We start from the raw sequence: 27,279 nt of genomic DNA, 5'->3' as shown, positions 1-27,279 counted from the left end.
TAACCTTAACTATGGACTTCTATGGGTTGTCCTTGGTAACACTGAGTTTTTGCTCGTACTATTACTGTAGTAATTAATTTATTGACATATATTATTAGTATATATTATTTAGGTTTAAGTTTATTATTGTCACGTGTATCGAGGAACAGTGAAAAGCTTCTGTTCGCATGCAATCCAAAGAACTCAGATAATACTACATATGAATACTGTCGAGTCAAATTCAAGTATAAATGGTAGAGCGAAGAGAAAGATACAGAGTGTAGAATATGGTTCTCTGCACTGAAGCGTAACAATTCCAGAAAAAAAAAATTCCAATGTCCGCAATGAAGTAGGTTGGATAAATGGGACAGTACCCTAGCTTATGGAAAGTCCGCTCAGAATTTGATAACAGAGGGGAAGAAGCTGTTTCTGAGTCGAATGGTGCGTGCTTTCAAGCTTTTGTATCTTCTGTCTAACAGGAGCAGGAAGAGGATGAAATGATCAGGGTTGTGGGAAAGGTCTGATTATGTTGGCTGCTTTCCCTAGGCAGCGTGAAGTGTAGACAGAGTCAATGACGGGGTGTGTGGTCTGTGTGATGGACTGGGTTACGTCCACAACTCTCTGCAATTTCTTACAGCCTTGGCCACAGCTGTTCCCAAACCAAGCTAGGATGCAACCTGACACTATGCTTTCTACAGTACATCTGTAAGTGTGACAGAGTTGTTGGAGACATGCCAAATCTACATGTATTGTGTTCCCATGAGTATTATGCTACTGCAGCTAAGATCCCCATTGTTCTGCTGTTGGTACCTATGACAATTAAACACTTGATTCTATAGATGGGAAGGTGAAAGGAAGAAATAAATGAACTTCAGCATGTTCAGGGTGGCGGAGTCGTGTAGCGGTTAGTGCCACTGCCTCAGCCCCAACAATGCAAGTTCATTCCTGACTTTGAATGCTTCCTCTGCAGAGTTTACTTGCTCTTCTTGTGAATATATGGATCTCTGTAGTATGCTCTGGTTTCCTCCCACCTTTAGAAGGTTTATTGGTGATTGTAAATTCCCACCGACGTAGGTATTTGGCCGAAGATTCAAACAGAATAGTCGATGGGTATTTGAGAGAAAATAGTGCGCAGAATGTGGGGCACAGTGACGCAGCGGTAGAGTTACTGCTTTACAGCACCAGACACCCAGGTTCGATGGCGACCACTGGTGCTGTCTGCATGGAGTTTGTACATTCTCCCTGTGACCGCATGGGTTTTCTCCAGGTGCTCTGGTTTCCTCCCACATTCCAAAGACGTGCGGGTTTGTAGGTAAATTGGCTTCTGTAAATTACCCATAGTTTGTAGAATGCAAAATTGGGATAACATAGAACTAGTGAATGGGTGATCATTGGTCGGCACAGATTCGGTGGGCTGAAGGGCCTGTTTCCATGCTGTATCTCTAAACTAAACTAAGGAGAGGGAAATAAAGAGTGGGGAATGATACTGATCGGCATTCTTTGCAGGGAGTTAAATGACGGAATGGTCTCCTGTGTCATAATGAATAGGGACATTTAAGATGACCTGGTGTTATGCTTGAGAAGTGGGAAGCATTACAGGTGGTTAAATTTCTGAACTTTGCACAGAGGATATAAACATGTTGAGAAAAGTCAATATTTGAGGGAATGGCAACAACATTTGTGTTTTAGATTGTTCTAGTGATCATAACCCTTTCCAGTTCTGCATCATCATGTCTTTTGAAAATCACTGGCACAGGAACGATGTCTTTAGTCCGTAGGCTATTTTATTCCAAAATACCCTACTCCTGCTCCTTCCGTAGGAAGAGAATGCAGATGCTGGTTTACACTGAAGGTAGACACAAAATGCTGGAGTAACTCGATGAGTCAGGCAACATCGCTGGAGAAGAGGAACAGGTGAGATTTCGGGTCGAGACCATTCTTCATTCTGAGTAAGGGGACAGGGAAACTAGAGGTATGAAAAGGGTGAAACCAGAGTCGGCACCGATGACCAAGGAAAGGTGGAGCCCACAATGGTCCATTGTTGACCTACTCCTGCTCCTTACTAGTGTTTCTAGTAGTAAGTCTCCTTGCAATGACCTGGGGCAATTCATATCAAATGAGAAGAGTGGAATTGGGCCCCATATCTGAGGAGGGAGTTGGAGAGGGTTGGAGAGGTCCAGAAGAGGGTTACGAGAATAATCCCAGTGTTGAATGGGTTAACGTATGACTAGCATTTGATGGCTCTAGGCCAGTACTCGCTGGAGGTTTGAAGGATGAGGAGTGACCTCATTGAAACTTACAGAATAGGGAAAGGTCTAGATAGAGTAGATGTGGAATGGATGTTTCCATTAGTGGGTTAGTCTAGGACCAGAAAGCACAGCCTCAAATACAAGTACATACGTTTAGGAAGGAGATGAGGAGGAATTTCATTAGTCAGAAGGTGGTGAATCTGTGCAATTCATTGTGACAGACAGCTCTGGAGGCCGTCAATGGGCCCAGTGGGGTGCCATGGTTATCACTGGATTTTTTATGAAATTGAACAGACAGGAGGAGGTGCAAATTGGAGAAAACAGACACAACCAGAAATTTCCAATGATTCACATCAGCCCTTTCTATTGCCCATCAAACTTTGTTATCCTCAACATTAATCTAGACGGCTAAAGACTACAAATGAAGGAGATGGGACTGTGCTACTTGGTGGGAGGATTAAAAGGGAAGGCAGCAATTGTTTTTCACCCAACTGATGAAGGAGGACACAAAAGGGGGTGGCACAGTGGTAGATTTGCTGCCTTACAGAGCCAGATACCCGGGTTCGATCCTGACTACGGGTCTGTCTGTGGGAAGTTTGTACGTTCTCCCTGTGGGTTACCTCCAGGTGCTCCGGTTTCCTCCCACAATCCAAAGACGTACAGGATTGTAGATTAATTGGTGTTGGTAAAAATTTTAAATTGTCCCCAGTGTGTAGGATAGTGCTAGTGTATGGGGGTGATCGTTGGTCAGTGCGGATTCAGTGGGATGAAGGGCCTGTTTCCATGCTGTATCTCTAAAGTCTAAAGTAAATGCTGGAGGAACTCAGCGGGTTAGGCAGCATCGCTGGAGAACATGCTTAGGTGACGTTTTAGGTCGGGACCCTTCCTCAGACTGATTATCGTGTGGGGGGTGGGCAGGAGAAAGCTAGAAGTGGAATTCACTGCCTGAAAGGAAGATGGAAGCAGAAATTCTTCATAAAGTATCAAAGGAGAAGCTTGTGAAGAGTTAGTCAAGCAATGAACAAAGAGGGTGTAACTAAATACTGGCACTTTATACTGTCACTGCAGTGCCACTTTGGATGATCTGTGTTCCTTCTCTGTGTACATTATAAGCATACAATGGAGACACAGCACCTTGTATTTTGTTTTTCTAAACGTACTAATTAGGAGCAGGACAACGTGCTGCAGTAAGTCAGCAGGTCAGGCAGCATCTATGGAGAACATCGGATAGGTGACATTTTGGGGTGGAACCCCTTTTCAGACTGAATATGGGGGTTGGGTGAGATGGGAGGAAAAGATTCTCCACCCTCTTTAGTCAGAGGGCGGTGAATCTGTGGTATTCATTGCCAAGGAAGGCTGTGGAGGCCAAGACATTGGATATTTTTTAAGCGAAGATTGATAGGTCCTTGATTAGGAAGGGTGTCAAAGGTTACAGGGAGAAGGCAGGGGAATGGGGTTGAGAGGAAAGGATAACTCAGCCATGACTGAATGGCGGAGTAGACTCGATGGGAAGCATGGCCTAATTCTGCTCCTACAACTTATGAACATAAGAAAGCTGGAAGAGTCCAGCGGGCAGGTCCAAGTCTCCTCAACCCCTCAGACCCATTGAATAAGACCAAGGCTGTAAGGGCATAAAGTGCTGGAGTAACTCAGCAGGTCAAGAAGAATCACTCGAGAACATGGATAGGTGACACTTTGGGTCGAGACCTTTCTTCTGACTGATTGTAGGGGGGAGAAGATAGCTGGAAGAGGGGACTGGTGGGCAAAGCATGATCAAGCAGATGGAGGAGACCAAAGCTGATCCTGCCCAACCTATATAGAAAAAGAAAGAATGGCTGGATATGAAAGGTGCAGGGAGAGAGAGAAGAAAATAATGTGAGGCACTAGAGGAGTAGGAAAGAAAGGCGGGGAGTTGATGGAAGGGTGCTTCAGGCGAGACTGACCTGCTGGGCTCCTGTTGCTGCTGCCCTCCATGTCACCGATGTACCCGTCCTGACCCTCACCTCCTCCGCATTCGCGGCCTGCCACCATGCGTGGCTCTGCCGGCCAGCCTCCTGCAGAAGTGTAGCTGGGAGCACCGCCTGCAGGCCCAGACTCGGCTTCCGTGCCTGAGGAGAGAGCAGGCGCAGTTACAAAATCATGAGGGGAATCATTCAGGGGTAGGCGCACAGAGTCTCTTGCCCAAAGTAGGGCAATCGAGAACCAGAGGTCATAGGTTTAAGGTGAGGGGGGAAAGGTTTAATAGAGCCTGAGTTTAGTTTAGAGATACGGTGCAGTAACAGGCCCTTCGGCCCACCGAGACCGCACCGCCATCGATTCCCGCACACTAACATTATCGACACACTCTGGGCAATTTCCAATTAACCTATAAACTTGTACGTCTTTGGAGCATGGGAGGAAACTGGAGCACCAGCGGAACACCCACGCGATCACGGGGAGAACGTACAAACTCCCTACAGACAGCACCTGTAGTCAAACCGGGTCTCTAGCGCTGTAAAACAACAACTCTACTGCTGCGCCACCATGCCACCCTAGAGGGGCAACATTTTTGCATAATGGGTGGTGGGTATATGAAACGAGCTGCCGGAGGAGGTTGTTGAGGCAGATATTATCGCAAAGTTTAAGAAACATTTAGACAGGTATGTGGATAGAATAGAATAGTTCCTTTATTGTCATTGTAACATGAGCCATGTACAACGAAATTGTAAAATGTCAGCCAGTCAGTGCACCATTCAAACATTTCTAAAAGCTAACGATACATACAAGGTAAAATATTTAAAAAAAGATAAACAACTAAAATAAATATCATGAAAATAGCACGCATAAACACCCAACCCTACATCCTTCTGTCGATTTCACAGTCTCTTATTATGTATCGCCCCTGCGTTCCTTGGCGGCTACATTTAGTGCCTTTATAGCAGTGGGGTAAAAACTATTTTTAAGTCTGTTTGTCCTTGTCCTTGTAGATCTGTACCGTCTGCCTGACGGTAACAGTTCAAACAGGGAGTGTCCGGGGTGGGAAATGTCCTTTATAATACTCTGGGATTTTTTGATGCAGCGGGAACTGTGTAAGTCCTCCAAGGTAAGTAGAGGGCAGCCGACAATCCTCTGGGCGTTGTCAATGGCCCTCTGGAGCGCTTTCCTCTGAGCCGCTGTGCAGCTGGTGTACCATACGCATACACAGTATGTTAGGATGCTCTCAATGTAGCACCGATAAAAGGACAACAGCAGTCTCTGAGTGATGTTATTCTTCCTGAGCACCCTCAGGAAGTGCAGTCTCTGCTGGACCTTTTTCAGCAGCGCAGAGGTGTTCACGCTCCACGTCAGGTCCTCCTCAATATGGATTCCCAGGAAGCGGAAATCCGCCACCCTCTCCACACAGTCCCCTCTGATAGTTAATGGTACCATGTCCGTTTTATTCTTTCTGAAGTCTATTATTATTTCCTTTGTCTTTAAGGTGTTGAGGAGCAGGTTATTTTCTCCACACCACACTGTCAGCTGCTCCGCCTCATCCCGGTAGGCGTACTCGTCCCCCCCGGTGATGAGTCCCACCACCGTAGTGTCATCCGCAAATTTGACAATGGTGTTGCTGTGGTGGGCGGGGGTGCAGTCATGTGTATAGATGGTGTAGAGCAGGGGGCTCAGCACGCAGCCCTGTGGAGAGCCGGTACTGAGGCTGAGGGCCGTGGATGTGTGATGGCCCACTCTGACTCTCTGGCTGCGAGCTGACAGGAAGCTATTTATCCACATGCAGGTGGAGTGTGGAAGTCCCAAGTCCCCCAGTTTGTCCACCAGTTTATGGGGAAGGATTGTATTAAAGGCAGAGCTGTAGTCCACAAAGAGCATCCGCACGTAGCTCCCCGGCTGCTCCAGGTGGAACAGTGCAGCATGGAGGGCTGTGGCTATAGCGTCCTCTGTGGATCTATTCGCTCTGTACGCAAACTGGTGGGGGTCAAAGCTTCGGGGCAGGAGTGATGTGATATGACCCCGGACCAGTTTTTCAAAACACTTCATCACCACTGGTGTGAGTGCGACTGGCCGGTAGTCGTTGAGGCTGGAAATGTGGGGTTTTTTGGGCAAGGGGACTATGATTGCGGACTTCAGACAGGATGGAACAGTGGACTGGGCCAGAGACTGGTTGAAAATCCTCGTACAGACTCCAGCCAGCTGGTCAGCGCAGTCCTTCAGCACGCGTCCAGAGACGCCGTCGGGTCCAGTAGCCTTCCTTGGATTGATGGCCCGCAGCGTGCGCCTCACCTCATGCTCCTCTATCTTGAGGGTTAGGCTGCTGTGGACCATGTGGTGTGATATGGCTGTCTCGGGTGGCTCCACTTCAAAGCGAGCAAAGAAGAGGTTCAGCTCCTCTGCCAACGAGGCGTCACCTTCAGCAGCTCCAAGGTTGGTCTTATAGTTGGTTAGATACTGGATCCCCTGCCACACCTGCCTGCTGTTGTTACTGTCCAGGTGGTCCTCTATCTTCCTCCTGTAGTCTAATTTGGCCTCTCTGATGCCTCTCTTCAGGTTAGCTCGGGCCATGCTGTATAAAGCCCTATCGCCAGACCTAAAAGCAGTGTTCCTCTCTTTTAACAGCCGCTGGACCTCCCGGGTCATCCAGGGCTTCTGGTTGGGGTAGACCCGGATGCGTTTGTCCACTGTGACAGTGTCCATGCAGTTTTTAATGTAACATAGTACACTGTCTGTGAACACCTCCAGGTCCCGGTGTTCAAACACATCCCAGTTGGTCCTGTCGAAGCAGTCCTGCAGCTGCTGAGATGCACCATCAGGCCAAGTTGTGATGGTCTTTGTGATGGTAGGAGCGGTTTTCCTGAGGGGGGCATATGCAGGAATTAAAAACAGGGACATATGGTCCGACTGACCCAGGTGTGGTAGTTGTCTAGCCCTGTAGCCCAGCTTGATGTTGGAGTAGACCTTGTCCAGTGTGTTAGCTCCTCTTGTAGCACATTTAACATGCTGATAGAATTTGGGGAGCATTTTCTTCAAGTCCGCGTGGTTAAAGTCCCCTGCTATGATGTGAACACCGTCAGGATATATGCTCTGTTGACTGCTAGTGCTACCATACAAATATCCGATAGCCGAGTTAGCATTAGCATCCGGTGGTATGTACACAGCAGTTATCATGACAACAGTAAACTCTCTAGGGAGATAAATAGGATAGCTTTAGAGAGATATGGGCCAAACACAGGCAGGTGGGACTAGTGTTGATGGGACATTTTGTTCGGCGTGGGCAAGTTTGGTCGAGGTGCCTGTTTCCACACTGTATGACTCTATAACAGAGAGTGCATTCGAGCTCCAGGGAGCATGGGAAGATGGGGAGCCTCACAGAGCTGGACGAATGCTCCTGCAGAGGACTGTCCCACCGGTGGAAGGGGAAGGAGGGCAATCTCACCAGCCGTCACTGCCTCTCTCACAGGGTTTTCCATTTGAGTTTGCACCCATGTATAACCTTGCATAGTTTTATCCAACGTTCTTGGTGCCTTTACAATAATAATCCAGTTATTGATGCTCGACAAAGTTCTTTGGACCCCGAGTCAGGTTTATCAACCAACTAAATATAAATACTATATTTTACATTTTGCAGTATCTTATCAATGCCGATTGATTCACACAGCAATAACCTAAAGTCTGATTCACCCGAGTTTGGTACTTGCTCATTTCCAATCCACGTATCACTGCCTTAGGGAAATATGTACCTATTGCAGTTTCATTGGACATCGTTTGTTTGTGTGGAAATTAGACAGCATGTAAAATCCTCTGTTGAAGATACTATCAGCAGATATTTAAATACTAAATACGTGCTGTTTTTGAATTGTTGTCACAGCTGGTGTCATTTAAACTCAAAATTTCCTCTCGGCTGATAATGCATGCATTGAGGGTCAGTCATTGAGAGTCATAGTGTGGAAACTTCGGCCTAACTTGCCCACACGACCAACATGTCTCACCCACACTAGTCTACAGTGTAACCCTGTCTACAGGATTGGGGCAAGTAAAGGGGTGACTTCATTTTAAAGATTAATTAATTAAATTTAGGTCTAGTGTTAGATTTCCTTAACCATGTGGCTATGGTGTACTGTGGTAAGCAAGTTAAATGTGTTACACTAGTAATTTGTTCGGTACTCAGTTAAAGAAATAATTATCCTTGAAAGTGGCATCACAGGTAGATAGAGTGGCCAAAAAGGCTTTCGGCACATTTGGCCTTCATCAGTCAGTGTTTTGAGTAAAGAGGTTGGGAGGTCATGTTGCAGTAATATAAGATGTTGGTGAGGCCTCATTCAGAGTATTGTGTTCAGTTTTTGGCACCGTACTAAAGGGAGGATTTTGTCAAGCTGGAAAGGGTGGAGAAGATTTCCCAGGATGTTGCCAGGACTTGAAGGCCTGAGCTAGGGGAAAAGGCTGAGCGGGCTAGGACTCTATTCCTTGGAGCTCAGTAGTCTGAGGGCAAAGCCTCAGATAAAAAGGATGCATCTTTAGAAAGGAAATGGAGGATTTTATTTAGCCGGAGGCTGGTGAATCTGTGGAATTCTTTGCCACTGACAGCTGCAGAGGCCAAGTCATTTCATATTTTTAAAGTGGAGATTGATAGATTCTTGATTAATGGGAGTATCAAAGGTTACCGGGGAAGGCTGGAGAATGGGGTTGAGAGGAAAAGCTAGATCTGCCATGATTGAATGGCGGAGAGCACTCGATGGATCGAATGGCCTAAATCTGCTCCCAACTCTTATGAACTTATAAAGAGAAACAGACGATGCATTGATAGGCTTTGGATGAAATAAAGTGCAGTAGGCTGGACTGTAAATTCTAATTCCAAGAATCATTCTATCCTCTTTAGATCCGTAGAATTTATTCATGACTCCAGAATCTTTTGAAAAATGTCACCAGCTCGGGCTTCGGGCAGCAAGGTGGTGCAGTGGTAGAGTTGCTATCTTACAGGGACAGAGAGTCTGTATGGAGTTTTTACTTTCTCCTTGAGACCGCGTGAGTTTTCTCCAGGTGCTCCGGTTTCTGCCCACATTCCAAAAACGTGTAGGTATGAGGTGCATTGTCCGTAGTGTGTAGGATAGAGCTAGTGTATGGTTGATCGTTGGTCAGCATGGATTCAGTGGGGAAAGGTTCTGTTACACGATTATACCTCCAAAACTAAAACAAATTCACTGCCATCTCTGGGACTCTACTTGGCAAGTCATTTAAAAATTGATCAGGAAAATATTAGAATTAAAGAATTGCAGATGCTGGTTTATCTCCAGAGGTGTTGCCTGTCCCGCTGAGTTACTCCAGCATTTTGGGTCTATCAGAAAAATATTTCCTCCCCCCCCCCCAGTAAAAACCAGTGTAGGGTGGATGAGGAAAATTACCTGACTTTCCGCGGATTTCTCCCTTCTCATCCGTATCTCCTGTGCAACACAGAACAACAAAACATCAACTGGGTGCCAACCTTGCAAGGGATTTGAGGAGGGGTGAGGTGAAGGATGTGTGTGAAGGATGCACGAGAGAGAAATGTACTTAGGCACTTGTCCTTGAAATGGACCCTCAATTATTATTTTGGGAAGATTCCTCAATCCCCACCCCCACTCTGGGTTTTTCCAAATCCTTCAGGATGAAAATTTTGAGATTACAATTTTGTTTTAAGGTAATAATAGTTGCCCTAGGTAAATATGTACTTCTCGCAGTTTCATTGGATATAATTGTTTGTGCGGAAATTGGATAGCATATAAAATGTGTTGGAAGGAACTGCAGATGCTGGTTTAAATCGAAGGAAGACACAAAATGCAGGAGTAACTCAGGGAGACAGGCAGCATCTCTGGAGAGAAGGAATGAGTGACTTCTTCAGTCTGAATAAGGGTCTCGACCCGAAACGTCACCCATTCCTTCTCTCCAGAGATGCCACCTGTCCCGCTGAGTTACTTCAGCATTTTGTGTCTACGTACACTAGTCCTACCTGCCCGATAGTTTCAAGAGACTCTGTGCGTCTACCTGATCTATTCCTGTCATGATTTCGTACACCTCTACAAGATCACCCCCCACCTCCTGCACTCCAAGGTGAAAGGCCCAATTCTTCAAAAAGGAGTAACTGAACAAGCTGTTACATGAAAGTGACATTGTTGAAGTCTTTATCGATGTAATTGGGTTGAGGAGATACAGTTCAGGAGCAAGCAACATGCTCGTGCTGTGTGCAGTTAGACTTACCATGCTCAGCTGGGGCACCACCTTCGGCTTGACCTGCAGAACAATAGAATGGGACAAAATTGAGAGACTGCAGCTTCATGGGCCAACAATGAAGAAAACAAGGTTGGTGAACAAGCCAACTATCATTAACTAAATTTAGGACATCACGGTGGCGCAGCTGCAAAGTTACTGCCTCACAACTCTACAGACCCAGGTTCGATCCTCACTATGGGTTTGTACATTCTCTCGGTGACCGTGTGGGTTTTCTCCAGGTGCTCCAGTTTCCTCCCCCATTCCAGAGAAGTGAGATTTATTGGTTAATTGGCTTCTGTAAATTCTCCCTTGTGTGTACAACAGAACTATAGTATGGGTGATTGCTGGTCGGTGCGGACTCGGTGGGCTGATGGACCTGTTTCCATGCTGTATCTCAAAAAAACTTTAAAAAACGATATCTTTGGGGTGGGGAGTCATACGGCGTGGAAACAGGCCCTTCGGCCCAACTTTCCCATGCCGACCAAGATGCCCCATCTACACTATTCCCACTTTCCTGCGTTTGGCCAATATTCCTCTAAACCTTTCCTATCCATGTACCTGTTCAAATATCTTTTAAATGTTGTGATAGTATCTGCCTCAACTACCTCCTCTGATCGCTCGTTCCAAATACCCACCATCCTTTGTGTGAAAAACTTGCCCCTCAGGTTCCAATTAAATCTTTCCTCTCTCCTTAAACCTATGTCCTCTGGTTCTTCATTCCCCTATTCTGGGTAAAAGGTTCTGTGCATTTGCCCTATCTATTCCCCTCATAATCTTATACACCTCTATCATCCTCCTGTGCTCCAAGGAATAAAGTACTAGTCTGTTCAACCTCTCCCTATAGCTTAAGCCCTCGAATCCTGCTGACTTGTAATTCTTTTTACACAGTGGTGGGTGTCTAGATCGTGCTGAAGGGGGTGGTAGTGGAGGCAAATACATTAGTGGCATTTAAAAGACTTTTGGATAGCTACATGGATATGCAGGGAATGGAAAGATATGGACCATGTGCAGGCAGATAAAAGTTGGTCTTGGCATCATGTTCGGCACGGTCATTGTGGGCGGAAGGGCCTGTTCCCGTGCTATACTGTTCTATGTTCTATTGAGTAAATGAAGGGATGGAAATGGCTGAGACTCTGTTGTGAGGCCAGAGAAGGGAGGAGCTGCTTGTTTGCCATTCCTCTAGCTGGTGTAAAGTTTGCAGAGAGGCCTAGTGCGATGTGAGGAAAGAAAACAGGGTGGGACGGAGTAACCCATGCTCTTCGATGGTTCGTTCCCCACCCCTGACCCCACGTCCAGTGATGGCCAACATCTCTCCCTGTCAGTCAGAGTGGGCTGCTCCCTCCCATAGCTAATGATGAGACTGTGTAGGAAGGAACTGCAGATGGTGGTTTCCACTGAAGATAGACACAAAATGCTCGAGTAACTCAGCGGGTCAAGCAGCATCTCTGGAGAAAAAAAAAAAAGATGACATTTCAGGTCAAGACCCTTCATCTGACGGTTCTTTTCTCCAGAGATGCTGCCTCACCCGCTGAGCCACTCCAGCATTTTGCTTAAATCAAAGATGAGACTGGTTTCGTACCATCTTGCCCAGCAAGGGAGGGGAGTGTGGCGGAGGCAGATACATTAGTGGCATTTAAAAGACTCTTGGATAGCTCCATGGATATGTGGGGAATGGAGTGATATGGAGCATGTGCAGGCAGTGGCGCAGCGGGAGAGTTGCTGCCTCACAGCGCAAGAAAACCATGTTCGATCCTGACCACGGGTGCTGTCTGTGCAGAGTTTGTATGTTCTCTCTGTGACCGGGTGGGTTTTCTACTGGTGTTCCGGTTTCCTGCCAACTTTAACTACCCGATTATCTTTCCAAATATCTTTTAAATGTTGTTAGAGTATCTGCCTTAACTACCTCCTCTAGTTGCTCGTTCCATCTACCCACCACCCTTTGTGTGAAAATGTTGCCCCTCAGGTTCCAATTCAATCTTACCCCCCCCTCACCCGGGTGGCACAGTGAGGCAGTGGTAGAGTTACTGCCTCACAGCACCAGAGACCTAACTTAGAGTTGGTCTTGGCATCGTGTTCGGCACAGACATAACACAGAGTGCCATGCAATTGGTTTGTTATGGTGACATTATGATTTTAGAAATAAATTGACAAATAATCAAATCCAAACAAGACCATCCTGGAGAATGGAGCGCCGGATGGGATTTAGTATCGCCTGGCATTCAGCTGTAGGTAATTATATATAGGTATTGTATTATATATATGTTAGAATTCTTGTATATCACTAGGTGAGCTTTTTTATTAGGCAGTTTATAATGTGGTTACGGACATGTTTACAAGCACATTGCTGACACAATTCAATAACTTTTACTGTATTGCTTTGGGCAAACCAGTTAGTTTATTCAAAAAAATCTTTGTACTTCTGCCGTCGATGAAAGCCATTTGAGTGAGCTGTGAGCATTTGCTAAAAACAAAAGTTTTTGGACTGCAAGGAATTTGAATTGATAGACCTGGAGGGAATTGAAAATTATAGCTGATCCCTTCAGATAATAGGAACTATTGTCTGAAAAATGTGGCCATTTTCCCAGGGAGCATCCAGCAAAGATTAATTCATGGCGACATATCTGCAGCAACTGTTCGTGTGAACCAAGCACATGTGATTTTATACACGAGAGATTGGGAAATGTATAATTATTTTTATTATTATCTTATAGAGGTATACAAAATCATGAAAGGAATAGATTGGGTAGATGCACAGAATCTCTAGCCCAGAGTAGGGGAATCGAGAACCAGAGGACATAGGTTTAGGTGAGGGGGGAAAGATTTCATTGGATCCTGAGAGGTAACTTTTTCACACAAAGGGTGATGAGAGTATGGAACGAGCTGCTGGAAGAGGTGGTTGAGGCAGGTACTGTTCCAAATGTTTAAGAAACATTTAGCAGTTGCATGGATAGGACATGTTTAGAGCGATATGGGCCAAATACAGGCAGGTGGGACTCGTGTAAATGGGGCATGTTGGTCGGCGAGGGCTAGTTGGGCCGAAGGGCCTGTTTCCACATTGTATGACTCTATAATTCTACGACTAGGATAGAGCTGCCTACAAATAAATACAGTTAAGCATGTTAGAGACCAAATAATTACCAGATGAAACAGAATTCATGGAAAGGGGGATAGGGAGTAGGGCAAATTGATGTGTTATAAAGGTATTTAATTTGATAAGATTGCTTGATTTCCTATTGTTATTAGTTGATCTGATGGGAGTACATTAGAAGTAACATCACTCTTAACATAGAAATAGAACAGTACACAAACATGCCCTTTGGCCCACAATGCCCAGATCGAACATGATGTCAAATTAAACTCATCTGAAGAAGGATCTCGGCCCGAAACGTCACCTATTCCTTTTCTCCAGAGATGCTGCCTGACCCGCTGAGTTACTCCAGCATTTTGTGTCTATCATCTCTTCTGTCTATATTCCTCCATTCCTAGCATACCCACGTGCCTATCTAAAAACCTCTTAAATGCCACTATCATATTTGCCTCTACCACCATTGCTGGCAGCATGTTCCAGGCACCCACCACTCCTGATGTAAAAACACCTGTACATTTCCTTTAAACTTTTCCCCCTCTCTCCTTAAAGCAATGGCCTCCAGCCCTTGACATTTCCACCCTGAGGAAAAAAGGTTCTGATTGTCTACCCTACCTATGCTTCTCATCATTTTATATACTTCTATCAGGTCTCCCTTTAATCTCCATATTCCTGAGGAAACAATCCATTTTCTCACTGAAACCAACCGAATAATGAAAGGCTTAGATAGAGTGGATGTGGAGAGGATGTTTCCAGCAGTGGGAGAATCTGGGGCCATTGGGCACAGCCTCAGAATAAAAGAACGTACCTTTAGAAGGGAGACGAGGAGGAATTTCTTTAGCCAGTGGCGAATCTGTGGAAAACATTGCCACAGATGGCAGTGGAGGCCAAAAAAAAACCAGACGGTGGGCCGAAGGGCCTGTTTCCGCACTGTGTCGCTAAACGAAACTAAACTGTAGTTTCATTCCCACAATGCTCCAGCTCACTAGATAGGTAAGTCTAAAACTAGAGGGCATAGATTTAAGATGAGAGGGGAAAGATTTTAAAGTGACCTGAGGTACATCTTTTCCACACCGAGGTCATGTGCATCATGAATGAATGAGACTTTATTATCACATTTAACATGTCACATAAGTATGTAGAGGCACCATATATAGGGCGTTGACAAAGTATTCCATTTAGTCACCAATGGTCCCTCTTCGTTCTCAGCGCGCCCCCCCCCCCACATGGGTCCCTCTTTGTTTTTGGCGCCTCCCCCCCCCCCCCCCCCCCATGCTGGGTCCCACTTTTGTGCTCAGTGGTGCGTCCTCAACCGACCTCCGGCAGGAGGCAAGAACCTTGATCGAGGGAGTACCAAACCCTATCAGGACCTAGTCATACATTGCACCCAGCCAGATCGGCAGAGAATCAACCCACACAATGGGTGCTCTCAGTTTTCCTCAGTTCCCCGTTGAGTTCACTCACCTCTGCTCTGAGTCCAGTTGTGGGAAGGGTTCTGCTCAGCACCGGGAGGTTCCTGTGAAGGATGTTCTGCTTTGACCAGCTGTGCACTCTGCTTGTTACCAGGGATCGATTCAGGCAGTTCCTGCTTCGGCACACCCTTGAAGAACCAAGCGCCAGAGCGTTTCCAGACCTGCGTTGGGATCCGTGCAAAAGCTTATTAAATAGTCACAAATTATTGATTGATTGAAGATAGTCACAAAATGCTGGAGTAACTCAGTGGGTCAGGCAGCATCTCTGGAGAAAAAGAATCGATGACGTTTCAGGTTGGGTCGCTTCTTCAGTCAGGACCATGCCAACACTTAAGAACAGATTAGAAGCAAATGGAAACAAATGAGATGGAATGGGGGAATATAGTGCATTCAGAAAGTATTCAGACACCTTCACTTTTTCCACATTTTGTTATGTTACAGCCTTATTTTAAAATGGATTAAATTCTTTTTTTTAATCATCAATCTACACACAATATCCCCTAATTTAAAAAGTGAAAACAGGTGTTTAGAAATTTTTGCAAATTAATTAAAAAGAAATAACTGAAATATCACATTTACATAAGTATTCAGACCTTTCAGTCTGAAGAAGGGTCTCGACCCAAAATGTCACCCATTCCTTCTCTCCAGAGATGCTGCCTAACCCGCTCAGTTACTCCAGCATTTTGTGATACCTTCAGACACTTTACTCAGTATCTTGTTGAGGCACCTTTTGCAGTGATTACAGCCTCAAGTCTTCTTGGGTATTATGCTACAAGCTTGGCACACCTGTATTTGGGTACTTTCTCCCATTCTTCTCTGCAGGTCCTCTCAAGCTCTGTCAGGTTGGATGGGGAACGTCGATGCACAGCTATTTTCAGGTCCCTCCAGAGATGTTCGATCGGGTTCAAGTCCTGTCTGAGCCACTCAAGGACATTCACAGACTTGTCACAAAGCTACTCCTGCGTTGTCTTGGCTGTGTGCTTAGGGTCGTGGTCCTGTTGGAAGGTGAACCTCCGCCCCAGTCTGAGGTCCAGAACGCTCTGGAGCAGATTTTCATCAAGGATCTCTCTGTACTTTGCTCCATTCATCTTTCCCTTTATCCTGACTAGTCTCCCCGTTCCTGCCGCTGAAAAAACATCCCAAAAGCATGATGCTGCCACCACCATGCTTCAACGTAGGTATGGTATTGGCCAGGTGATGAGCGGTGCCTGGTTTCCTCCAGAAGTGACACTTGGCATTCAGGCCAAAGAGTTCAATCTTGGTTTCATCAGACCAGAGAATCTTGTTTCTCATGGTCTGAGAGTCCTTCAGGTGCCTTTTGGCAAACTCCAAGCGGGCTTTTACTGAGGAGTGGCGTCCGGCTGGCCACTGTACCATAAAGGCCTGATTGGTGGAGTGCTGCAGATATAGTTGTCCTTCTGGAAGGTTCTCCCATCTTCACAGAGGAAGTCTGGAGCTCTGTCAGAGTGACCATTGGGTTCTTGGTCACCTCCCTGACTAAGGCCCTTCTCCCCCGATTGCTCAGTTTGGCCAGGCAGCCAGCTCTATGAAGAGTCCTGGTGGTTCCAAAGTTCTTCCATTTAAGAATGACGGAGGCCACTGTGCTCTGCTGCAGAAATTGTTTTATACCCTTCCCCAGATCTGTGTCTCGACACAATCCTGTCTCGGAGGTCTACGGACAATTCCTTTGTCTTCATGGCCTGGTTTTTGCTCTGACATGCACTGTCAACTGTGGGACCTTATATAGACAGGTGTGTGCCTTTCCAAATCATGTCCATTCAATTAAAATTTACCACTGGTGGACTCCAATCAAGTTGTAGAAACATCTCAAGGATAATCAATGGAAACAGGATGAATCAAAGCTCAATTTTGAATGTCATAGCAAAGGGTGTGAATACTTATGTAAATGTGATATTTCAGTTATTTCTTTTTAATTACTTTGCAAAAATTTCTAAACACCTGCTTCCGCTTCTTCATTCTGGGGTATTGTGTGTAGATTGATGTTAAAAAAAAAAGAATTTAATCCATTTTAAAATAAGGCTGTAACGTAACAAAATGTGGAAAAAGTAAAGGGGTCTGAATACTTTCTGAATGCACTGTACACTAGTCCCACTTACTCACATTTATAAACACGTTAATACCTGTATCAACTACTTCCTCTGGCAACTTGTTCCACATCCCCACCACCCTCTGTGTGAAAAAGATGCCCCTCAGGTTTCTATGAAATCTTTCCCCTCTCACCTTAAACCTGTATCCTCTGGTTCTTGATTCCCCTACTTCAAGCGTTGGGGAAACAAAACGGGTTTATTTGCGCATTTTTGTTCACATAGATTCCCTGTAAATTATATTCCGTGCCTCAAATTTTCGGGTATCGATCTATGAATTCTGTAAGGGTAGGTTTCCGTAAGGAGGGGGTTACCTACACCCCACATGCATTCTGAAACTCAGGTAGAAACAAAGATCTACAGATGCCGGTTCATACACAAAATGACAAAATGTGCTGGAGTAACTCAGCAGGTCAGACAGCTTCTCTGGTGACCATGGGTAGATGACAATCGGATCGAAAGGAGGGGCTCGACCCAAAATGTCACCAATCCATATTCTCCAGAGATGCAGTCAGAAGCTTGTCGAGCCCACAGATCTATTCATGCCCTGTATCATGAGGTTCAAAACACAATTTATCACTGTACTGGGGTGTAATGAATATATCTTCACACACACAACAAAAGAACAAGAGAGGTAAGCATTAAAATTTCATTACTCAGTAGCATGTGGTAAATAGCGAAGCTCATTTAATTTTAAATTTATAGAGGCAAGGACTGTGCTTTAAAAGTTCCCTTTATCGGCTGTAATAAGATTTATCTCATAAATATCTGCAACATCGACTCGCTCCTAATGGCCTCCGGGGATCCTAGGATGTGCTGGAATTTTTATTTCATTTAAATCCAATTCAAGTCTCCAAGGCTGCCTGATACCAAAGAACTGAGCATTGTTACTGCATGTGCCACGTCTTTGGTGTGATGTTTTGATGTTCTTTGGAAATGACAGGGAAGGCTCTACTGTTTGATGATCCATGCTAACCGGCTACAGTCCGATGGGACCGTGCTGATCTGAGGGAGCAGGTGTTTGCAGTGCCTGAACATAATACGAGTTTCAATTATAAAGACCCTTGGCATGAGCCACATCCTTAAAAGGCCACCCAGAAATAAGCCCAATGTGTTAAACTGCTTGTGTGTGCGGAATCATCTTCACATTTTGGAAGGTCACAGCAGGCCACACAGTCCGACCCTCTACACTGAGAGGGACAAAAGATAAGACTCTCCCTCTAGCCCTCTGAACCGCTACCCACTGAGTTCCCACCGTGACCCAGGAGAAAACAAGGTGAACAGAATTTACACGTTCTCCCTGTGACCACGTTAGGTATTCAATGGGTGCTCAGAGCATTCTATTTTAGCTTAGAGATACAGCATGGAAACAAACCCTTCAGCCCACTAAGTTCGCACCAACCAGCAATCACCCAGAACACTGGTTCCATCCTACACACTAGGGACAATTTGCAGAAGCCAATTAACCTACAAACCTGCACGTCTTTGGAATGTGGGAAGAAACTGGAGCACCCAAAGGAAACCTACACGGTCACAGGGAGAACGTACAAACTCTGTAAAGACAGCACCCATTGTCAGGATCAAACCCGGGTCGCTGGCACTGTAGGGCAGCAACTCTGCTGCTGCACCACTCTGCCGCCTAAAGCGCTTCCATCACCCTTGCAGGCACTACATTCCTGATCACCTCTGCTCATTGCGCAAAATTGATTTTACTCCTGTAATCCTACTTCCTTTAAACCTATGTGCCTTGGTTTCAGATCTCTTTGCTGTTTCCTATTTAGCCTGTCTCACGTAATTAAAGACATCTAGATTAATGCTTCCCCCAGCTTCCTGTTCCAAAGACCACAAGTTTTGTTTAACCAATTACTCCTCATAACTAAAGTTTCCCAGCTCTGATAACATTGTCGTAATTCTCCCCTCTCCACTTTCAGGCGACATAATATTCTTCTTAGGTTGCAGTGATCAGAATTATACTAGACTAGTGTGGTCTGGTATTTTATACATTTCCTGCATGACTGTTCAGCTCTTGCACTTTATTCCAGTGTACAAAGGTAAATAACCAGTGAGCCTTTTGAACTTCTTCATCCATCCTCAAGGATCTGTGTGGGAACCCACATCAAAGATCCCTCTGTTTCAGCCTCTCAATGACCTGATATTTATTATGTGTTGTAGAAACATGGAACTGCAGATGCTGGTTTACAAATTAAGACAGAGAGTGCTGGAGTGGCTCAGTGGGCCAGGCAGCATCTCAGGAGAACACGGATACGTGCCGTTTTGAAGATAGACATAAAATGCTGGAGTAACGGGGTCAGGCAGCATTTCTGGAGAAAATGAATAGGTGACGTTTTGGGTTGGAACCTTTCTTCAGACTGAAAGATAGAGAAGACCAGAACAAAACAGGGCTGGCAACAGATGACCTCAGGAAGGATGGAGCCTATAATAGCCCATTGTTGGCTGGGGAAGATGTGCTGACAACAGGGATACTGTGGAATAACTAATGGTGTGGGAGTGGGGGAGGGAGGGAGGAAAGGAATGTAGGACTTACTTGAAATTAGAGAAATCAATGTTCATACCGCTGGATTGTAAACTGCGTCAGCGAAACATGAGGTGCTGTTCCTCCAGTTTGCGTGTGCCCTCCCTCTGACAGTGGAGGAGGCCCAGGACAGAAAGGTCCACACAGGAGCCACACAGGGGCTTACCTCTCGTTGCTCGCTGCAGATCTTGCACAGCCAGATGGATCGGGGTCGGCTGGGCGTTTCAATTCCACATTTGGTGCAAACGTTCTGGAAGTGAAGTGGAGAAAGGATTAGTGGGATTATTGTGTAGGAAAATAACTGCAGATGCTGGTACAAATCGAAGGTATCACAAAATGCTGGAGTAACTCAGCGGGTCAGGCAGCATCTCTGGAGAGAAGGAATGGGTGACGTTTCGGGTCGAGACCCTTCTTCAGACTGATACCTAGTGGGATTATTGTAGTTAACCTGAAGCTCGCCTCTCTGGACTCACTTATGTCTTTGAGTGAATAAAGTCAACAAGAGTAATTTATGTGGCAAAGATTACCAATAACCTCACCAGAGGGTTTAACAGGCAGGCGTCAATATTGCCCCACAGGTGATTTAGACTTTAGAGATACTGCGCGGAAACAGGCCCTTCAGACCATCGAATCCTGTCCATGCCGACCATCAAGTACATATCTATACTAAGTCCAATCACCAGCACTTGGTCCAGACTTCTGAGCATTGCAATTCTCAAGATAGTGACGGAGAGAGGCGATGAAAGAGCACATATACTCTCGCTCTGTCTGGGCTTATGCGCCTGTGATTTTATTGCAAGACTTTCATTGCACTCGTAGCTCACTGATTTGAGCATACGATAATTAACTCCACTTGATCGACCTGAATAGATTAAAGTGCTTCTCCAGATATTTGTTAATTATTGTGAAAGTCTCTAACTTCACCACACATTCCAACGTTTCTGGGTGAAAAATTATTTCCTCAGATTCCTCTAACCCTTTTTCCCTATATCTATTTCGTCTAGTTTTAGATATTTTATTACTTTTATACACTTTCTTGTGAAGGAATCTGAGCATGAGGAAGAGAGATTTAGATCAAGAGATCCACAGTGTACAGATGCAGGATAAAGGGTATCACGTTCAGTGCAAAATAAGATCCAGTAAAGTCCAATTAAAGATAGTTTGAAGGTCTCCAATGAGGTAGATGGGAGGTCAGGTTCGTACCCAAGTCGTTACAATTGGGCTCAATAGAGTTAGGACAACACAAAGATGTTTCCTCGAGTAAATGGGTCACTGGGCTTGACTTCAGCAAGGTGGCATCTACTAATACTTGCTCTATTCTCGTGTTGCCGTGGGATGGGCTAGGTTTGGAACACCCCAGCACCATGTAGGATGGTCCTAACCTACACAAGGTGGGCAGAACCAACCAGTGTTGATCTAGTCTGAACACAGCAGACTGGGCCATCAAACATGGACTTGTTGCTGAATGGAGATTGGGAAATGAAACCATCCTCCAATCCCCTCCACATCCATGATCACATTCCCACCCACCTCCCCACTCTAAGCTAAGAAGCCACGAACCAAGTCAATTGAGAATAGGTCTGAGCTAACTTCATCCAGTACAATAACCTGCCCAGATCCTCTGACAAAGATCCACTGACAAAGATCCTCTTTGTCGAGCAGAAGGATCTTGGAGTGCGAGCACACAAGGTGGTCAAGAAGACCCTCAACCCATCAGCCTTCATCAGTCAAGGTATTCAGTATAGAAGTTGCAATATTATGTTACTGTTATACAAGACATTGATAAGGCAATATTTGCAGTATTGTGTCCAGTTTTGGTCACCTTGCTGCAGGAAAGATGTTGTTAAGGCAGAGGGTTCATTCTGAAGAAGGGTCTTGACTCGAAATGTTACCCATTCCTTCTCTCCAGAGATGCTGCCTGTCCCGCTGAGTTACTCCAGCATTTTGTGTCTACCTTTGATTTAAACCAGCATCTGCAGTTCTTTCCTACACAAAGATGTTGTTAAGCTGGAAAGAGTACAGAGATTTACGAGGATGTTGCCAGGACTTGAGGTCCTGAGCTATAGGGAGAGGTTGGGCAGGCTAGGACCTTATTCCTTGGAGTGCAGGAGGATGAGGGGTGATCTTATAGAGGTGTGTAAGATCATGAGGGGAATAAATAGAGTAGATGAACTGTCTTTTACCCAGAGTAGAGGAATCAAGAAGCAGGGGACATAGGTTTAAGGTAAAAGGGGAAATATTTAATAGGAACCTGTGGGGCAACTTTTTCACACAAAGGTTGGGGGTATATGGAACAAGCTGCCAGAGGGGGTAATTGAGGCAAGTACTATGTCATCGTTTAAAATACATTGGGCAGGTACATGGATAGAAAAGATTAAGAGGGATAGGAGCCAAAAGCAGGCTGTGCGATAGTGTAGATGAGGCATCATGGTCAGCATGGGCAATTTGGTCCGAAGGGCCATAGTGCAGGCTGTATGACTATGACTCTATTATAAATGTTTATAAAATTATGAGGGGTTAGCATAGATGGTCAGAGCTTTTATTTTCCTGGGCAGGAGAGTCTAGAACTAGAGGGCATAAGTTTAAGGTGAGAGGGGAGAAATGTAAAAGAGATTTGAGGGTTTTTTTTTTCACTTATGTGGTAGTGGTTAATAAGGCTAGAGTGGTGGTTAACATGCTCCGGAAGATCTGGAGTTCAAAATACATCTCAATCAACACCAAAATACACATCTTTAATTCAAATGTGAAGCAGGTATGGATCAGATTCATGGAAAACAACAAAACACACAACAAACAGGCTGCAAACATTCATTAACCCCTGTCTCAGGAGAATACTAAACATCTGGAGGAGAGACAAAGAAAGCAATGTGGACCTGTGGAAAAGAACAAGCCAGGATCCCATTGACTTACAAATTCGAAAGAGAAAATGGAGTTGGATTGGACACACCCTCAGAAAACCTGCCACAAACATCACCCGGCAAGCCCTGAAATGGAATCCCCAAGGAAAAAGGAAAAGAGGTCGCCCCAGGAACAGCTGGAGAAGAGGTGTCCAGGCAAAGATGTCTGGGAGTGGGCTCAGCTGGGGTGATCTCGAAAGAACCGCCAACAACCGAGTGAGGTGGAGGACATTTGTCAATGGCCTATGCTCCCTAGAGCAGCGAAGGGCTTAAGAAGAAGAAGAAGGTAGTGGTTATTTAGAAAGTGCTGCCAGAGGAGCTGGTAGAGGCAGATACAAGATGTGTAGGCAGACAACATCGGTGACAGGAGTGGGAGTACTTAAATGAGCAGTGCAGGGACATCTCAGTCTGCACTCAATGCCTAGTGTATGTACTGGGAACATTTAATTTCTCTCATCCTGCTATTTTTTACAGTCTGGCAACACGCTGAGTTAGATCACTGTGTTATTTTACCAAAGTTGTGAACCTGTTTATTGCCTGTGCTAAAACAGCAGGACCAGGAATTTAATAAACATTAGCAAGTCTCCTAAAAATAACACCTAGTGGAAAATTCACCTACGGCATCTCCCTCACAGAAAGGCACACTGAGGTCTTTGCTTCAGTCTGGCTCAAAATCACTGGCACTGTATGTTACACAATTCAGCTCTGTTGGTAGTTGTGCATTCCTTCCAACTTCACAGAAGCACGTCGCCTATCCATTCCCTCCACAGATTTGCCTGACTCTCTGAATTACTCCAGTACGTTGTGTTTTGCTCAAGATTCCTGCAGCTGCAGTATTCCTGTGTCACCAAGATGTTGCCTGCAATGGGGTGCCTCAGTTATGAGGAGAAACAGAGCTAGTTGCTTGCATTTGGGAAGGCTGAGGGGGCAGGAGGGGGAGGGGTGGGGGGGGATTGGAGGAACCTTACAGAGTACAATATTATAAGGATCATAGAGTTGATAGCTGTAAACACTTTCCCACAACAGAGGACTGAGGTTTTAGCCAAGGATTAAGACGTCTAGAGACCTTCATAAGAAAGAATATTTCCATTCAGAGGGTGGCTGGACACCCCTGAAGATTAACGAGTGTAGTGAAGGGGGAGAAGGTCAGAGATAAATTCCACATGGGTGGCACCAGCAATTGTTGCCTCGCCCACAGTCTATCTGTCCCTTTCTTCTTTGTGTCTTAATAGTATGTGTTAAATGTATGTTTTTAGTGTTCTTTAGCTTGTTTTATGTGGGGGATGGGGGAGGGGGGTCGGAGGAAATTTTTTTCTAATCTCTTACGTCGACGCAGATGGTATTTTTTTTTTACCATATCGTATTTCTGTCCGCACTGCGGCCCCACATCGAGGAGTTGGTGGCCTTTGTTGGAGACCGACTTATGAGAGCTCCACCGCGGGAAGCCTACGTGACTTAACATCGTGGAGCCCGCGATCCCGTTGCCAGGGATCGACCTCGGACCTCCAACTGTGGGTGCCTGCAGACTTAACGGAGCTCGCCGTCTCTGATCAGAGACCAACATCGGAACTCCAAGCCACAGGAGCGTCGACCACCCCGACGCGGGAGCTTCGATCGCCCCAACGCGGGAGCCTCGATCGCCCCGACGCGGGAGCTTCGACCGCCCCGACACGGGAGCTTCGACCGCAGCGACGCGGGAGCTTCGACCGCCGGCTGTGGGAGCTTCGATCGCCCCGACGGATGGTTCATCTGCCCTGACCGCGGGAGAATAAAGAGGAAGAATATTGTACTTTTTGTACCTTCCATCACAGTGAGGAAAGTGGGGAATCCGCTGTGGTGGATGTTTATGTTAACTTTTATGTAGTTCTGTGTCTTGTTGCATTTTTTTTGTATGGCTGTATGGTAATTCACAAATCACTGTACCTTAATTGGTACATGTGACAATAGTTTGAACCTCAGGTGACAGTCAGGAACAAGGACGATAATCTACAACTATAATCCATGCTAACATGTTGCCTTCCATCACAGTGAGGGGGTGTTTGGACTCACTGTGATGGATGTTTGTCTTGGGGTCGTGTGTCCTGTGTACTTTTTTCGTTGTGTTTTTGTGACTGCTGTAATTTCGTTCGGTACTTGTACCGAATGACAATAAAGTTCTATACTACTATACTACTATACTATACTATACTATACAAAGGAGAAGAAACCAAAGCAGTATGTTTCCAAAATAAACATATGATTATTTAATGCCTGTCAGGAAGCAACTAAGTTGAACTAGCATGGTTATTCTTTTGGTTCTCTTGTTCTAACCTTTCACACATCCTCACTACTAGGTGGCACGATAGCGCAGCTGGTAGGGCTAAAGTCTTACAACATCAGAGATTATATGAAACTAAACCAAACCAAACTAAATTAAACCAAACCAAACTAAACTATACCAAACCAGGACTCACAAATCTTTCACTATTCAGGTAACTCCCTTTCTTCCTCCTGCCAAAATGGACAATAGCACACACTAAGAAAGCCAACAGAACAAATGCCTTCCATATCAAGAATCTTATTTCACACACATCTGCTTTTCCCCAGGCTCAAAGAATCACCACCATATCACTCCTCCACTAAATAAGTAGAGTTGATGTTCTGTACATAAACCCACAAAGCAGAACAGTTTTATTTGTGAGCTGCCTAATCATTCCGGAACAGACCCAAAAGGAAAAATACCAACATGGGACTCGTTGTAAATAAACACGCAACACAAATTTCTATACACGGTGCCAAAACTGACTTTTGGCCAAACTTTCCATAAGGATGCAATCTGTAAATGTTCAGGTCCGACACCTGGCATCAGTCCTGAGACACAGCAGCCCAGGGACAAAACTGTCCCTCCCCAATCCGCATGGAACATAGCACAGAAACAGGCCCTTCGGCCCACAATGTCTGTGTGAAACATGACGCCAAGTTAAACTAAACTCCTTTGCCTGCACGTGATGCATTTCCCTCTATTTCACCGCATAACCGCATGCTTATTTAAAAGCCTCTGAATATCTACTACAGGTCCACCACCGATTTTTCGGCAACTGGTGGTCCAGCACCTCCTTTAATCCAGACAAATTAACGAGAGTGCACTTAAGACATCTAACCCCCACCCCCCCATGTGGCCGATCTCCACCTCATCGGGACTTACGCGCTGATAGGGCGGTTGAATTTGCCCCCTGCGGCCGGGGCACTGGAACGTCGGCCCGGCCAGAGCCAGCAGATCTGTTCCCACGACTGAGTTCTGAGGCCAGCTTTGTGGGATGATACCTCAGCTCCTCAGCGGCCTAGGTGGACCGTTCCAGTACCGTTGGACTTCTCTCGGCGGCCGTGACCTCGTTTGGTCTAGCAAAATGAATAATCCAAAAAGGCTCTGGAACCAAGGGTGCCAGAAAAGCGGTGGAGGATCTGTATCAAATCTGCCTCCATCAGCATCGTTGGCAGCGTGTTCCAGGCACCCACCGCTCTGTGTAAAAAACTTACCCAGGCAGGCATCTGCAGGCAGATGATTTACAGATAGCCTTTGTCAGAATGGACCATGGGGGGGGGGGGGATGGTGTCCGTTATTGACGATTGTCTGGTCTAACTGAGTAAAGGGGGAAAATATGTAAAGTGGAAACAAGGATCTGCAAATGCTGGTTTATACCAAAGATAGACACGAAGTGTTGGAGTAACTCAGCGGGTCAGGCAGCATCTCTGGGGGAAAAGGATGGGTGCCATTTCGGATCCGGACCATTCATCAGAAGAATGTCTAAAGAAGGGGCCTGACCAGAAACAACCCAGTTCTCCAACCAGTCTGACTGTCCCCTGAATACATTTTATCTCAGTTTGCTTTGCTGTCACCCTCTCCCAGCTAACAATAAATCTATTTTACATTGTCCTTAGCCTCATCTCTTTTGATGTCTTGTTTTCACATCTTAGCCTTCCTTATCTCTGTGTCCCCCTCTCCCCTGACTCTCAGTCTGAAGAAGGGTCTTGACCCAAAACGTCACCCATTCCTTCTATCCAGAGACGCTGCTTTGGAGTTACTCCAGCATTTTGTGTCTATCTTCGGTATAAACAGCATCTTCAATTCCTTCCTACACATCAGGGATCTCCAAACTATGGCCCGCGGGCCACATCCGGCCTGCCACGAGATTTTATCCGGCCCGCAGCAAGCTCTTAGGCAGCGGGGACAGGAGGCAGAATCTGCCGGCAAAGGTTCACCGAAGAGCGGACCCCAACAACCCAGAGCCAGGACAAGGCGAGAGATCGCAGCGCATCAAACTCCAGGAAACTTCCCTCCTCGCCGCCACCGCTCATCCCAGGGAGAGAGGGGGGGGGGGGGGGGGAGAGAGGGGGGGGGGGGGAGAGAGAGTCGGGGTAGAGGGAGCAGCGGGTGAGAGCGGGAGTGCGAGGGTGTCAGAGGGTCCGGTGAAGGAGCGCCGCCGCCGCTCACCCTGGGGATGCGCAGCTTCTGAACAACAACACTTGTGTTTGTTCTTATTTTGCTGCGTTAGAGGGAGACAGGGCCGGCGCAGATGAGGGAGAGAGAGAGAGGGAGAGAGGGAGGGAGGAGAGAGAGAGAGAGGGAGGAGAGAGAGAGAGAGGGAGGAGAGAGAGAGAGAGAGAGGGAGGAGAGAGAGAGAGAGAGGGAGGAGAGAGAGAGAGGGAGGAAGAGAGAGAGGGAGGAAGAGAGAGAGGGGAGGAAGAGAGAGAGGGAGGAAGAGAGA

General features: G+C 46.0%; 1 protein-coding gene across 6 annotated transcripts in view; it reads right to left on the bottom strand.

Annotated features, from left to right (window-relative positions):
* Positions 1-27,279, bottom strand: part of rph3ab (rabphilin 3A homolog (mouse), b) — a 189,377-nt gene that overhangs the window by 41,221 nt on the left and 120,877 nt on the right. For 5 of the 6 annotated variants that reach the window (XM_078421804.1, XM_078421802.1, XM_078421803.1 and 2 more), the window contains 5 exons: positions 19,804-19,887; positions 14,992-15,160; positions 10,431-10,463; positions 9,599-9,637; positions 4,172-4,336 (listed from right to left, as the gene is read on the bottom strand). In XM_078421804.1, the coding sequence (XP_078277930.1) occupies positions 4,172-4,336; positions 9,599-9,637; positions 10,431-10,463; positions 14,992-15,160; positions 19,804-19,887 (490 nt within the window). The remainder of the gene's footprint in view (positions 1-4,171; positions 4,337-9,598; positions 9,638-10,430; positions 10,464-14,991; positions 15,161-19,803; positions 19,888-27,279) is intronic. The other variant, XM_078421805.1, reaches the window with a different exon arrangement.

This window comes from Rhinoraja longicauda, chromosome 25 (assembly GCF_053455715.1).
Source record: "Rhinoraja longicauda isolate Sanriku21f chromosome 25, sRhiLon1.1, whole genome shotgun sequence".
NCBI lineage: Eukaryota > Metazoa > Chordata > Chondrichthyes > Rajiformes > Arhynchobatidae > Rhinoraja > Rhinoraja longicauda.
The sequence above is the reverse complement of the archived record's forward strand: the minus strand, read 5'-3'. Positions and strand labels throughout refer to the sequence as shown.